The sequence below is a fragment of the Neoarius graeffei genome, chromosome 21 (genome assembly GCF_027579695.1).
Source record: "Neoarius graeffei isolate fNeoGra1 chromosome 21, fNeoGra1.pri, whole genome shotgun sequence".
NCBI classification, from domain to species: Eukaryota; Metazoa; Chordata; class Actinopteri; order Siluriformes; family Ariidae; genus Neoarius; species Neoarius graeffei.
Genome location: NC_083589.1, coordinates 60,361,196 through 60,377,050, shown reverse-complemented (window position 1 = coordinate 60,377,050; position 15,855 = coordinate 60,361,196). Strand labels below are relative to the sequence as shown.

Sequence of the window (15,855 nt, the reverse complement as noted above, 5' to 3'; positions counted from 1 at the left end):
GAGGAGCGTGCGTCACATACAGCTCAGCTCGCCTTAGGTATTTAAAAAATAAAATAAAATTCAGTATGTTTACACAAAAACGTTTAAAAGTTCAAAGAAAAATGAGTGGTGTATTTCCCAGTACAGCACTCAATTGTGCATGTACACACACACACACACACACACACACACACGAACAAAAGCTCCAAGGGTGTAATGCTCGTTGTGGTGCTACCACCACCATGCTTCAGTGTGAAGTTAGAATGCTTATGCAAGCCGTTACAGAATAAAGAGCTCATATACAGCTGCTGTACGTATTAATCCACAATAAACCTGACGTCTGTATTATCTTCTTCACATCGATTAGAGAGGGAGTGAAAGTGTAGGTCTTTCATAACATTTTAAAAACAGTCAGATGGTTGGCAGTGAAAATGTGACGTTTACTTCAACACTACAGTATATGGCCTAAATATGAAACATCAAGACTTTTTTTTAAAATTCTTTTAATGTTGTTAAATTCTTGAATGTGATTGGTCAGAAGGTCTTGTATGAGTTTTCTATAACGAATGCATTTTTGCCAGAATAAAAAATGAGCAGAAGCAAAGCTGAAACAGTAAAACACGTCAGCTTTTGGTTGTTATTGGTGATGGTGGTGGTGGTGGTTGTGTTTTTTTTTTTTTTTTTTAAAAGTCAGTTTTGTTTTAACTCTGTGTTGTACTGCAAAAGCTATGATTCTCTCAAAGTATGACCATGATGTGATTTATTGTGAGATTGAAGCTCAACACTTCTGAGAGCTCATAAGGAGGAAAAAACAGGTGAAGTGTAGAATATTGCAGAACAAAGCGCTGACACTGGAGGTGTTTCTCCTGTCTTTCCTCAACCTCCATTAGCTGTTCCTCAGGTTTATATTAAAAGAGCGCTGACTTGGCCATGGCTTTGTAGCAGTAATAAGTGTCAAAAGTGCCACACTTTCACTGTGTCGCTCTCTCTCTCTCTCTCTCTCTCGCCAACTAATCTTTCTTTCTGGTAGTGCTGGAATCAGGGTGACGTGTACTGAGCCATCAGGAGCACATTTCGAGAAGCGTTGCTTTTCTCAACTTTCCATCTGGTGGTGTTTTGTTTTTTTTTCCCCTTCTTTCAGTCTTTTTTTGATGGTGTTGGTGAACCAATTTTTTTTTCTTTCTTTTTTGTTTTCTGAACAGATTAAATCTCCATCTGTTGCAGTGCTTACAAATTAGTTGCCTGCAGTTTGCTGTGCCGGTGGACGCTGTGGGACGGATATAAAGGATTGTGTAGCGCCCTTTATCCTGTTGTCATTTAAGGCAAAGTCCTGAATTCTTTTAAGAGTGGATCTATCCAAATTCTCACCACCTTCCACTAATCTAAATGATTTGAGTGTGAATCTGTTACACAGATGGTTCGTGAATGTGTTTTGTGTTTGTAACTCAGTGACCCAAAGATTTCTTGATCGAAATTTATCACAGTCAGTGGTTTTTGAACGTCATTGGTTTATTTTTATTTGAGAGAGGAAAGAAAGAGGAAAAATGAAATAAAGGAAAATGATATAGAGTCTACAAATAACCTGGACAGGAAGTGTAGCAGTGAAATTCTTGAATTAGGTGTTCATCACAATGATACAGTATATAAACTAGATTTTGAGAGAATATAAAACTGTCCATTGAATATAGTACATACCAAGTAGATGCAAAAATCTATCAGGATAATTTCAAGTCAGTTTAAGTGAAATCAATGCCAGTTCAAAACTATTTCAGTAAATTCAGTCAGCGATTCAGAATAATCTATATCCAGCAGGTTTTAGCTCCTCTGTCCATAGGGCCGATGAGTTATTGCTATGGTGTGGCGTCCATTGTCCACAATGCAGTTAAATCGTATCTCCTCCGTGGATTTCCGTTCTGATTGTTTTGTTTGAAAGAACTCGTCCTCACTCTGCACAAAACGTGGTCGTTATTTTGTCAAATTTTTTGTTAACGAGTTACTAATTAGGCCAAATTAAAGCTAGACTGCCTTTCAGATTTTTCAAGTGTAGGTCATAAAGAATTTTCCCCGACACTCAATTATTTTTGTTTAGTGACTGAAAGCTACTGAATTCGAATCACAGACTTCCAATTTTATTTGTGTTTTTTTGTTTTTTTTTAATAAAACGATGAATGAATTTATTTCCACGTGGCCCAAAATTCACCACTATTTTTTTTTTTTTTCCTGCTTCACCCAATGCAAGATGCTACGTCATGCATCACGTGGTGGGCTTTCCCCGTTCACGCAAGGCATTGTGGGATACAAATTTGAAACAGGAGAGAAAAATGGAGGATGTGAGCGTGTGAATGAAACATGAAAGAGCGACTACAGTAACGGAAAGAAAGTGAGAAGAAAATACGTTATGTTATATACGAAGGAAAGGAAACGCAGGACCAAACTAATAAATATGGGCGCTCAGCGAGCACCTCGGTGTGATCAGCTGTTCATTTAGCGACAGAATGATGGAACTGTCAGTGCACGCTCAAAGGGAAACCTGTAGATGGCAGTAAGGGCCTCTGCATGCTCTTGCGACAAGGCTTTCGCAGATAGCTTTTCGCAGACAGTTGTAATTTATCGTTGAGTGGGGAGTAATAGGCGTGCACGATGTTATTCACCGCCACAACGCAAGGGGGCGCGAAGTCGTGAAATCGCTAGGAGTAGTCGGTGGGTGTGGTTAGTGGAGTGTTTATCCTCCGGTTACTTATAATGACTAGAACTGGAGTCGTATAGATGTACGTACTTCCTCACTTCCTCGATCAACCGCTCTTCGTGCTGCTCCATCTTCGCTCGTGTTTTTAAAAATGGCGGTCATGAAAACAAACCAAACCGGGAAAGTAGGGAAGTGGAAGTGCGTGTACAGCGGATGTAGAGTGAACCAATCGGAGCCCTCTTGTCTGCGACGCTGTCTGCGAGGCTTCTGCGGTGGTCACAATTTTTGGGAGGTGCGCGCAGAGCGTCTGCGAAAGTGGGGGGGGCTACGCAGATGCTATCTGCGATGCCGTCTGCGAGGACTGGGTTGTCAGCATAAATTGGCCTTAATGCAACACTCTGGACGCCAGCTGCTGTAAAACCCAAAAGAAGAAGGTAAACCTGCGCATGCGCACATGGACTTCCTCTGTCTGCTTGACTGCGCGAAGCGAGCGATTTCATGCCCATTATTTGCTTTAATCCCCTCAAATTAAATAACTTCCCAGCCACAGAATGGCCTGATATTTTGTGAGATATTACATAAATAAACAGATATCACAATCACCACATTTCAGAGGGAACTTCCGGTAAATTTCACCAATTTTACGAAATCAAAAGGCCGTCTCATTTTTAAGGAATTTTCCAGGCCTCTCATTATTAGAACTGTATCTCCTCTCTGATTTCTCATCCAATTTTGATTCTGATCAATATTTTTGGGTCAATCGTCCCTCGGGGAACAAAACTTGGTTGTTTTTTTTTTTTTTTTCCTGTTGTAAATAATTTGTCGTGGAGGTTGGTCCTGTCTCACATCGTCATATTTCAGTTCTGTTTGATGGTTTGGTCGTCATGGTTATTTTGATGGCAGGACAGACGAGCTACTACATCCTTGACCTTCTGGTCATTTAATAAAGAACCATTTCAAAGCACTTTTTTACGTTATGTCCGTCAGTCAGTCAGATCAGTCGAAAACTTTTAACCAGTTCAATCAGCCATTCGGTTTGATATTCAGGTCTTCACATTGAAAGCAAGGACTATCAGGGGAAACTTTTCAGGTCCACAATAGTCCAAAAATCAAACCTCCAGATGTTTGTCTTTGCTGCCAAAAATTCCCTTTTGAGATGGAAATGAACTGAGCAGAGTTTCAGAGCTACAGGTGGTATACTGGGCGTGGCACTGTGCTGAGAGGACGGCAGTGTATTTCTAAACCTGACCCACCTTTCTGATAGTCCACAAGAGGAAGAGATACAAAGTGAAAAACTGTAGAAATGTATATGACATAAATTTTGAAGTCCTGTGCAGCCATGTTTGGACATGTAACAGCAACTGAAGTGGGGACGATCCTTGTGGTTTTCCAGAGAGGACACTTTTTGTCCCGCGCATTTCAACCACACGTGAAGCTCCGCTGCAAATCAAAAGTGTCTCACATCTGTTTCGAGTCCTGTTTTTACTGAGCAGCAACAGAGTCTTCTGCTTCAAAAGAGACAAACATTTTCTTCCAACATCATTCACAACCTCATCATACGGCGAGTGATTTCCAGAGAGGACGTTCTTGATGGACGAAGGATCCTGTCAGAGGCACTTAGTTTACAAAAACTTCAATATCTTTCTCTGCTGAATGAAAGTACTGAATACGTCCCAAAGTAAAACAGAGATCGTGCGACAAAATGCAATTGTGAATTTAACCAGTAAACGTGTCTAAGTGTAATAATTAAAGTAGAATTAAATGAAATGACCACAAGGTCAAAACTGAGCCTGCGTTTGACTCTTAAACGTATTTATAAGAGATCTTCGTGCTGTAGGCGGAACTGGAGGTGCGTCCCTGTACAATAAGGTAGAAGAATCTCCAGCGTTTATCTAAATATACTGGACCGAGTTGCAGGAGTCCAACACACTCTTGTTGCACTGCTCGAACACTGATTATCTGGTTTGTGGAAAAGCATTCAAGTAAGAGCTGCATACTTGTACTTTGTCCACATGGCAATGAACTTTTGAACTTTTAAATACAGGACCCCACAGACGGAGGAGTCCCCTCTTATCGTTGAAAGCGAGTGTTGTTGCTTGTTTTCAGTGAGGCCGCCAAAAAACTAGCCACTTCACTCATCAGAGCAAGGAAAAATCCCAGAATGGTGACTGTTGCCTTTTCGCATGCACGGCTGTAATGAGTACAGTGACCAGTCGCAGGACAGAAACCCAGTGATGGTGATGAGAGGAATTCCAAGACGTCCAATGTTGTCGGAGGGCTGGCAAGAGGTGCCTCATACTGAAACTGCTATCTGGTGCTCCTTCAACGTCCAGAACTACAAGCGAGGCTGATACCTACTTCAACTGATGACTGGTTGGCTCTCGGTGGTCTCTTTTAGAATGTTATAGCAAGAACAGTCAGCAGCCTATGGAGCACTTGCATGTGACGTCACATCCGATCCAGATTGTAAACAGACGCCACCTTGTCGGTCAAACGCCATATTTCCGCCTTCTGCTTCTACTTCTACCTTTTCTTCTGGAAAACCCTACTATATACAATTCTACTACAACGTCAACTCCACTGAAAATCAATAAAACAAGACGAGTGGAATCCTGTGTCCGAGTCCTTCCCTTTCAAGTGTGGGAAACCCATGATGCTCACATACACTTGAGAGTAGGCTGCCACGGGACTCTGACAGGCGTGCAAAATGGATTGCTGCTATCAGGTCTACCATATATACAGTAATAGTGATAGACTACAAGCTCTCCCTACCTGTGCACGTCTTTTATGTTTTTTGTGTGTATTTTTGCGTGTTGTTCGTCTGTACCGGACTTCAATATCCACTACAACCGTATGGACTTACTGGACATTGGTTTCCAGCAGAAAATGACGGTTTGTAGCGATTTCCATCGCATGCACAACATTCCGGACGAGATAGCGAGACCAGCGGGGTCTCAATACTTAAGTGACTTACCCGTCCAATGAGGATTGTTATTTTCTTGTTTACAAGATGCCACATCTGAGTCGCTGACAAATCCTGAATTTCTGTAAAGATAACTGTCCAGAGATTTATAAGCACGCAGTGCTTCACCACTGAACAGCGAGGGAAAGTTAATGAGGTAATTATACACATCTGGGTATTCCACCTCTGGCAGTTCCATATCCACTGACATGGTCGTGAAAACTACGTCCGCTAAGCCATAAGGGTCACTAATTTGTAGATCGTTTATTTTAGACATATATCTAGTTATCTGTTCATTAGAAAAATGAGCCGTGTAGTCCGTCGGTGGAAATTGATCCATTTTGTACACGAGTGCAGCAGTATTCAGCGGTGTTTTCTACCGACAAGATGGCGGCTGTTTACATTCCGGTCACATGACTGCAAGAGGTCTATAGTGGATACGATTGAAACTTCGGTTTAAAGTCTGTGTTTTAAAACAAAAAAACCCACAAAGTTCTGTTCCCAATTAAAAAAAAGATCAGTACGTAGCTTTTTTTTTTTTTTTTTTAATTTAATAATTTTACTTTTTATTAACATGTAAAGATTTTTCTGATGGACAACTGGACAAACCAAAAAGGGGGGAAAACCCTTTTTATATAGTAAGTTTGCGTTCACATTTGAATCATAACTGGTATCTATCTGTCTAACTCACTGGTGTCTTGCCATCTCGTCTTCTGACTGAACGTCTTTGGGGAGAACCCTCGTCTCAACTGTCACTGTGACTATCTCTAATTAATGAGTTACTTGCCATATGTCTTGAACTTGTGGGATCTCGACAAACTGTTTTACACTTTTTTAAAATGGAGATGAAGCCCAGTGATTAGTGTCCTGATAAAATATCTATTTTTTTTTTCTTTATTGTATAATTTATGTATTTTTCCCCCCCTCAGAGCTATGCGTGTTGGGTTACCTCCAACCAGTAATTTGATTTGTTTTTGCACAATTTACACAAGTAGACAAAGATAAAAATAAATGAATGAATTAATGAAAAAATACAGTACAGTGCAGAAAGCCTTGAGGGCTTATTTGAAACCTCCACCTAAAACAACAAGGTCGTACAATAACAAATTTAATTTAACATACAGAAAGTATGACAGGGCGACATGCAAGTGATGGCAAAAGAAAGGGGGAAAAAATATACAGCACTTTTACAGGACTTAATTTGAGCCAGTGGATCCCAGTGAGTTTATGATGGCGGTACGGTTTTGATATTTGGCGCTCTGCTCTGAAATTGACCCGAGTCTCCCTTCAGCTGCTGCTTCAGTCAAGTCTAACTGGTGAATCAGGTTTACTGGGTGATGATGGTGGTGTTGGGACTGGAAATCTGGAATTGCAAATGGTTATTACACGTTTACAAGTCGAAGGTGGGGGGGAAAGGGATTCTTCAGGAGGTTTTTATTTATTTATTTACTGGATGATTAATCAGGGTTTATTGTCCTTCTTGAGATCAGAGAAACTGTAGACTAATTGATCTGGTTTTATGAAGAGGAAGCCCAGTGTTTTACGGTTCTGCAAAGAGGCACACTGTAAAAAAAAAAAATCCGTTGTTTTTAACGGAAAAATACTGGCAGCTGTGGTTGCCAGAATAATCCTGTTAAAAATACAGTGAAATGTAAACAACATTACAGAATAACTTGTACATTTCACTTGGATTCCATGTCCAATTAATGATAACTAAATGTAAATTTTACAGGTATTCAATGTACAATAATCAATACATAACTGTTAATTTTACGGATATTCATTGTACAATAAAAAAGCATGGAGGAATGAATTGCGAGTGTTCTCGATTATTGGTTTTTGTGGCTCCAAAATGATGGTTACAAGCAATGATGTACTAGACAGATATTTTATTTGATTTAGAGTTTTACGAAATGTGCCGAAGAGCCTCTATTGACATTTTTTTTCAATATTTTTAACAGGGCAATTATGTAATTTTAACTATCACATTCTGTTTTAGTATTACAGTTTGTGTTTAAACTACAACAATTTGTAAATTCTACCAAAAAAATATGATCAATTCAACATATTCTTACTGTTAAATTAACAGTGGTATTTGGTTAGGAGTTTTACAGTATATTGATGCAAATTACACACTGCTTCATTGTTTTTGTATTTACAGTTTGTCATGATTTTACATAAATTCACTGTTAATTCTACGGACATTTTTTACAGTGCAGACCAACAGAAAAACCCGAATCTTGCTTTCTTGCAAGCAAACAGTCGTTTTCTCTGTACATGCGTGACCTCGAGCCATGACTCCAGCGCAGTGTTGTAGTCGAGTCACTAAACCTCGAGTCCAGTCTCGAGTCCCCAGTGTTCAAGTCTGAGTCATTTAAAAAAATTGAGTCCATTATTGATCCGAGTCGAGTCCAAGCACAAGACTCCACCCGCACCATGTGACGGTGGCTGTTTCAGCGCCATTAGCATGAGTTTGTTCCTGAACATGGCGTATGAACAGGTGAATGTGCTTCTCTTTATCAGGGAGTGTGCAGTATTCTGTCAGAGATGGTTGGGAGACGGATGTAAGTGCAGAAGGTGTGTTTATTAATACAAGTGAAGACGGTAAACAATCCAGAACAGCAGGCAAAATCGTAAAATGGTGAAACAGGTGATAGGGCGAGCGAGACACAAACAGGCTATCAGAGACTTGGCAGGATCAAAGACGAGAAACAGGGATCAGGAAACCAAACAAGGAAATAAGGCTCGGTAATGTGTCAGCAACGCAACTCAATACTTCGCAAAGTAAGTGTGTTTTCACAGTTTTTATATCGGCGTGCTGATTGCGCCTTAATCCTGTGCAGGTGTGAGTCGTTTACGGCGCGCGCGAGAGTCCGCTTGGCACGTGTGCTGTCCAGAGCGTCCGAGAGTCTATCTGATGTATGCGCCAAGGTGTGATGCACACTTGCATGAAACTGGTACAAAACTTAATGTAGATATGTATATCTTATGCCAAATTATTATGGTGTTCCAAAAAATAAAGGAAAAATCCGAGTCCTTGTTTCCAATTTGAGTCTGAATGCAGTTCATGTCCAAGTCCGAGTCATCCGTGCTCAAGTCAAGTCACGAATCCTTAAAATTAGGACACGAGTTGGACTCGAGTACGACAAGCCTGCTCGAGTGACATCTGAAATTTTAGTAACAAATCAGGAAACCTTAAAATTTAAGTCTCAAGTTCCTTTGTGTCTTTATCCCCCATTTAACCCACGTTTTGTCACTTGTAGGCGTGGCCTGTTCGGCTTTCAACATTTATTTATTTGTCTATTTATTTGGTTACTCACCGAAATGTCTGTGTTCTACTGTAATAATACTCATTCAGACAAGTGGATTATCTTTCACACATTATGTTGTAGACACAAGACTGTGGCTTTTCTCACATTTTTGAGCACCGAATTAGAGCCCTGCACTCCCGCGGGACCCGACGCAAAGCAGTGCGGCGCAGGACAAAATTTGAAAGCTCATTGCGGGCGCGGGCGGGAGGGGGAGTGCACAATGCGGGAGCGGGCAGGAGAGGTGATAAGCTGCAGTCCCGCTAACTAAAAATGTGTTTAAAATAAAATTGATAAATTATTAATTTATGTCTATCATATATAATTTGTGCTGGATATTTTATTTGGCATTAATAAAAACATTTTAAGATGCCTAAATTTGCGGATGTGGTCTAATCTCACGTACGTTTCCGATTCCTTTCCGCTCTTCCGTGTTTGAGATCTCCGATCATGGCAGAAGAGCAGAGCTCCTCTAGTGAAGCTCACAGTGCTTCAGAAGTAAGATTTCCTAGAATGTAAATGTGAGGAGTGACATATAAGCTATGTGCAATGTACAATATTCTTAATATCCACTGTAGATGTTGGTAGGTGTGTTGGGTATCTCTGTAAAGCCTCAGCTGCGCATGCCGCCTGGCAACGCGTACCCTCGCTACGTGCGCTAGGTGAAGGATCGGTCAGTGGAGAGCTCAGCTAAGATCAGCATGTTTAATTCCCCAAGAACTTTCATGAGAAATAACGCGAATGTCTGCATCATGCGGGATTTGCGGGCGGGAGCGGGACAAAATATGGCGGGCGGGAGCGGGACTGAAAATCATAATTCTTTGCGGGAGCGGGACTGAAAATTCTGTCCCGCGCAGACCTCTACACCGAATGTGGTTTAATGGTTGCTAAATACAGGAAGGAACTTCAGTTCTGGGAGTAAAATAAAACCAAACCGCAGCTTGTCATGTGACCGAGAAACCAGAAAGCGCAAACCTGAAAACCTTCCCATGGTGGAAAATCTCCTGACTGTTCCGAGGCACCGGCACTGCTGACTCCTTCCATGAAGTTTGTTCAGTAAACATATTCGAATATCGGTTCAAAAAACTCATATCATTTATTATAATCTGTAGATTACATGACGTATGAGCTGTACAAGTCTGTTGCTATAGAAACGATAACATAGTAAAATGAGCACATTTTAATATGCGCCTGTGATTTGGATTACGGCTCAGAATTGAGAATTCGGCTGTTCTGTGTGAGAACAAAATTTATTTTTTAATGAGCGCCTTTTTTTTTTTTTTTTTGATTGTCACCTTTAGTATTCGTCTAAAGTTAGTTCCTGGTGTTACTTATGTTATAGGAGCTATAAACTAAGACATCATTCCCTCACAAGCCTCTCTTGAAGTTAATACAGGGAAAAACCCTCCAGACAAATATAAAAGCAGCTTATTCATTTGGCTTCTTGCCCCTTGTTTTTTTTTTTTCCCCAATTTATAATCTTTTAAAAAGTTTATTAAATATCCATTTAATACTGGATATCCATATCTTCATCTTGTTCCGTCGTTAATGCAACAAGGTGCACGTTTGTGACATAGGAGACGTGAGAAGATATTCGAGAGACATTTGGAGGTGTGTGAGCGAGAACGGAGAGGGTAATGAGGTTTTAATGGCAGCGCGCTCGTCAGCGCGTGACGGTTTAATTGCCTCGAGTCGAACATGTTTCCAGCCAACAGCAGTCTGTTTTTCTTTTCGCACAGTTGCCATAACCACAATCTCGTATTTCAGAATCATCAGCTTTATTTACTGTCTTTGTCCCTTTGTGCTCACAAAAGGCTTTTTCTTTTGTCCTCGTCCTCACTGCAGTGGATGAGTCAGAGCTGAGACGCAAGATCACTGAAGAAGTGCAGAAAGGTCTGGAAGAGGAGAGGAGCAAGAAGCAATACGAGCTCCATCAGTGGTAAATGTGTACACACACACACACACACACGTCCATGAGAGATAAATGCATTACGATGAAAATGTGCTCGGTGTAAAAGCTAAATATAGAATTACTTCTCTGACTTTTCTAATATCCTGAGTTTAAATGTAATTCCGAGTTTCGAACAGGACGACAGACAAATCACCTTCACACACATTAAAACATTCGATCTCTTCAGCGCTCAAATTGGGACACAGATGTAGCTGTTCTAATCTGGATTCGTTCACCTCTTTTCCGTTCTCCACTGCACTCGTTTATTCTTTTTTTTTTTTTTTTTGTTCTTCCCTCCCCCCAAATCAATTAATCATTGCAGAGCGACTCAGACTGGGTCTAATTTCCTCCTTTCTGATGGTGCGATCTGTTCCCCTCCACTGATGAGGACTCATCGCTGTTTGTTCGGTCAAGAAAGATAGTGCTGCGATACACTGACTGTCCGGATCAGTACACGGTTCTGCACATCCAGGTCAAGAGTTTCACTTCATCTTCACGTCAGATATTAATATGAGAACGGGGGGAATCTGATCTTTGTGATCGAGACGGGCTGGTTTGAGAGTTTCAGATCATCTCTGTGGATCTTCATTCATGACAAATGATCAAGAGATTGCACAGTAATGGTGCGGAAAAAACAAAACCTGCTTTTTGATGAGAGGGGGTTCAGAGGAGAAGGTTACGGGAGCTTAAACGAGACGGTCAGTGACGGTGTAGCTCGTGCCGGCCCTGTCTAGTCCAAAAGGAACGATCTAAAGTGGGCCACTTTGCACAATAATAGCTGCAAGCTATATACACTATATAGAAGCGATATCCACCCTAGGAATCCCGACCTATTTACCAGAAAGAATCCAAAACGGCGAGGAATTGACCGAGAAGAAGCGATTTTTGTTGAACTGCTGTTAAACATTAAGGCTTAATTAGTCCATAACTTCATTAATAGTTGCAATTATGCAAATTTGGGTAGAAGTTATATGCACCCCAGGCAGACCCACCTTCCTGCCAAGAGGAATAAAAATTGGTGAATTGTTGAGAGAGAGAGAAGAGATTTTCGTGGAACGTGGACGCCACCGAACGGATGATAGGCAACACATGATGGCATAAACTCATCACTTGTCGGCCGGATGAGCTAAAAAAAAAACACTTTACAGCCATGGTGAGCAGAAAAGCATCTCATCCAACCTTGAGGCTACAGTGTGGCTACAGTGGGCACAGACTTCCCCAGACTGGACCTTTGAAGATTGGAAAAAGTTTCTAAAAAGTTTAGAAACAAACTTTTTGTGTGGATATTCCAGGCATTGCGTGTGTTTTGGGAAGTGCGTGCTCTCGCTCGCTCGCTCGCTCGGTTTGACGTTTCTGCATTACCCTGCTCTTACAGTTTCGAGTGTAAAGGGCACCGCTGATATGCCGTCTTGATAGCCGTTACGGTTTCACTTTTGTGCATGTTAAAATGGATGAATTCAGAAAGTCTGATTAGGCGCTGACCCAGGAAATTACTGGCTTGGCTTTTGCAGGATATTGGATCCGGCGTTCGGTGTAATCGCTGGAGTAGCATAAACGGCCACTGAAGATTTTATTCTCAGGATCATCCAGACGTTTAAGCAAATTTCTGACGGATGACTGACTGTTAAAGAGACAGAGAACAGGAGAACAATATTACACTTGTTCTATCAGAAGAATAAATCATGTTCAACTTTTTTTTAAATGACAAGGCAGGAACGCAGTGATTTAGTGTCGATAACTGATGTAAGAAGGGCTGAGTATAGTGACATTATTAGAATTAATGATATGATGCTGCCATTGATAAACCAAATGATCTTTTTGAGATCTATTTTAAGAGACTGTATATAGCTGTAATGATGCACAATGCATGAAAAATAGCTGCAAGCAGAAAGGGAGGAACATTCATGGCGTTTTGTCAAGGACGTGCCACTGGCATTCTCGGCCAGTTTCACGTCAGTGGATGAAAGATTGGCTGAGATGTGAGCTCATGTCTTGTTTGGTTGCTTTTACACCATATTTCATCATCAAAATCCAAAATGGCGGAAAATCCAGTATGGTGGAAATTGACCATGGGGTGCATTTTGAATTCTGCTTGAGCCAAGGAATCCCATGGTACCTCATGGAGTGAGTTTGTTTATATGGTTCAAGTGTTCCCTGCATAAATGCATCTCCAACTTTGACCCGTTGGTGGCACTAGAGCACTCATGGTGCAAACATGAAACTCTGTGGAAAGAATCAGCGGCCTGTCGCCAGTCAGTGTACCAAATTTTAACGTTTTTTTTTCTGTACGGTTCTATGGGATGCCATAGACACCCTCGCCAGAAGACGCTGATGAAGAATAATAAAAAGTAGAAACGCAATTAATTTCCTGCACATATGGCATTATTGATAATAAAGTTAATTTGAACTTAAACAGCTGTCCTGCTTGGCCCCCCAAAAAAGTATTTTGAATAAAAACAGCTGTTGTGTTTTGCTTCATATTTCTTCATCCACTTTAAGGGAAAGTATTAAAAGGCTTTTTCTGCTGATTATACCTTTTAGACACTCACAGTTGTAGAAACACTGCAATCATCATCTTGCGGTACAGCATTAGCATTAAAGCAGGCAATAAATAACGTTTTATCTCAGACATGACGCACTCCGTTCCCGTGCCACCCTCTCGAGGCTTTGCTTTTTCCTCTCGGCCCTGCACGCGTCCGCAGAGCCGAGCCTCAGAAATTGCTATTGACGGCGAGTTTATTTTCTGTCAGCCATAAAAGCAAATTTAGGGACCGACTCGGTTGTTTTTACATCGTTCTTGTCGAGGTGGCGGAGGCGAAGTGCTCCGTCCCATCACCCAGGCAACGCCATTAAGCCAAAGTAGAGGCTTTATTGACCATGATGTCACGCTCTGAGGGACGGAATCAATATTTTCCTTAATGTTGTCTTCCATTTAGATCTTCATGTCCAGCATTTTGTTCTTTATTTCTGCTCTTTGTCTTTCGTGTGTGTGAGATGGACCCCCCCCCCAAAAAAAAAAAAAAAAAAAAATTATTTATTAAGTCCCCTGCTGAGGCTATAGATTCAAATAGGAGGAAATAATTTTCTCGGTTTGGTGCGTCTGTCACTGCTGTTGACTGTTTATTTTTGCCCTCTGAACTTTTATTCATTCATACATACATACAGGAGAGCGAATAAAATCACTGCCCCCCCCCCCCCCCCCCCCCCCAAAAAAAAAAAAGAGTATTATGAGCTCTCTATCCCAAATAGCAGTCACACAATTTCTTTGACTGTAATTGTGTTGTGTTTGTGACTTGCATCTGTAAGAAGAGGAGAAGGGAGGAAAAATTCACCACTACAACTACTCACTATTTTTCCTCGTTCTTCACATTTTTCTTTTTCGCTGAACTCATCCTGTCTTGCACTTTAGCAAGTTGAAATTTCTGGTCTGAACAAGTCAAATCGCCATTCTGCCTGTCCGACAGGACGAGTCGAATATTTATTTGTTGAAAATCACCATTTAAAAAAAAAAAATCATAATTATTCAAGTGTCGCATCAATAGCGTTCCAACAAAACCAGTTCATTCCCCTCAGCGATCCGCCGTGTTATCATTTCCAAAATTCCAGGGAAGCTGAGTACAGTGTGTGTGTGTGTGTGTGTGTGTGTGTGTGTGTGTGTGTGTGTGTGAGAGAAAAACAAATAAATAAAAAATAACCATGTTGTAATATTTCATTATAGATTATTAGACTTCTTTAAAATCAGAGAAATGGAGATCAAACACTTCAGTAAAATAAATATCTGCACTGAATCTTAATTTCTTTTGTATGGTTCACATTAACCAGCACAAACGTGGTAAAATATTTCGGGGGAGTTTTACGACAATACCGAACTCACTCACGGTTTGTTTTCATTCCTAACGGGATTCTGTCCCCCTTATCATGTCCAACTTGCTTTCTTTTCTGTTTTTTTTTTTTTAAAGAAAAATCAATTTATACTTCAGATTTTATTGAATTAATCAGGATTTCACTTTATTTCCTCCAGAAGCTTTGAATTTGGAGGAAGAGTTGAATTATAACTCTTAAAACTGCAGATCAGGTAATGGGTTGGAACAAAACATGTACCATAATGGGGCTTTGGATGGTTTTTGTTTATTGCTACAGTTTAAGTTTGAGTTTTATTGAAAACTATAAATCATTAAAGCGTCATCATTATCACAACTTTACCTGTATTTTGTTAATCACTTTCCTTTCATTGAACTCGGAAATACAGAGGAATAAAAAGGTTACAGTCAGGACGAGTGGAAAATCTCACGGCTTGTCTGAGTGGAATGAAGAGTTAATGTCGAACCCTGCTACAAAGTTTTATCACATAATGTGTTGAACATTTTCAGTGTTCTCGACATTAAAGTATGGAGATCTGTTCGCTGTGATTGTTTAAAATACTCGCAAGCTTTCTTTAAATTTTTTTTATTTTTTTTAGAAACTGTGAACATTTTGTCACGGAATTGTATTTAATCTTTTTAATAACATTTTATAGTGAAATTTAATCAATTTATTCAGAGTTCAAATTGTGGACACTTATGTAAACTGATAATGAATTAGTAACAGGTTTCTATATTTAAGTTTCCGTGCCGAGGTGACATGGATGTGAAGGTGTTTTGATGAAGTGCTCGGTAATAAATGAGTTTCCATCGTAGTTCTCAGACATGTTGCCATGATTTCCTTCCTGCATTTCCAGCTACGTAGTTCTTTAAATGATCTGAGTGAACTAGCTGAAGTTTAAGATTTCCTCAAAACTTGTACGAGTGATTGAGAGTAATGTGTTAGCGATAACTTGCCTGTAACTCGCGTAATGAACTAGATGGCAAAAATGGGCGGAAAGCGTACTTCGGAAGTCTGCCGTACTCTTTCCTGACTTATTGGAGGATTACATTACAACTCTTAATGAGGCTTAATTAAATAATACACCAGCAACAGTGCAAGACATTTA

The 15,855-nt window shown here is 40.4% G+C and overlaps 1 protein-coding gene across 1 annotated transcript in view; it reads left to right on the top strand.

Moving 5' to 3' along the window:
* chchd3a (coiled-coil-helix-coiled-coil-helix domain containing 3a) overlaps window positions 1–15,855 on the top strand; it is a 176,070-nt gene that overhangs the window by 38,872 nt on the left and 121,343 nt on the right. The window contains exon 3 of the mRNA XM_060903438.1: window positions 10,781–10,874. Within this exon, the coding sequence (XP_060759421.1) occupies window positions 10,781–10,874 (94 nt within the window). The remainder of the gene's footprint in view (window positions 1–10,780; window positions 10,875–15,855) is intronic.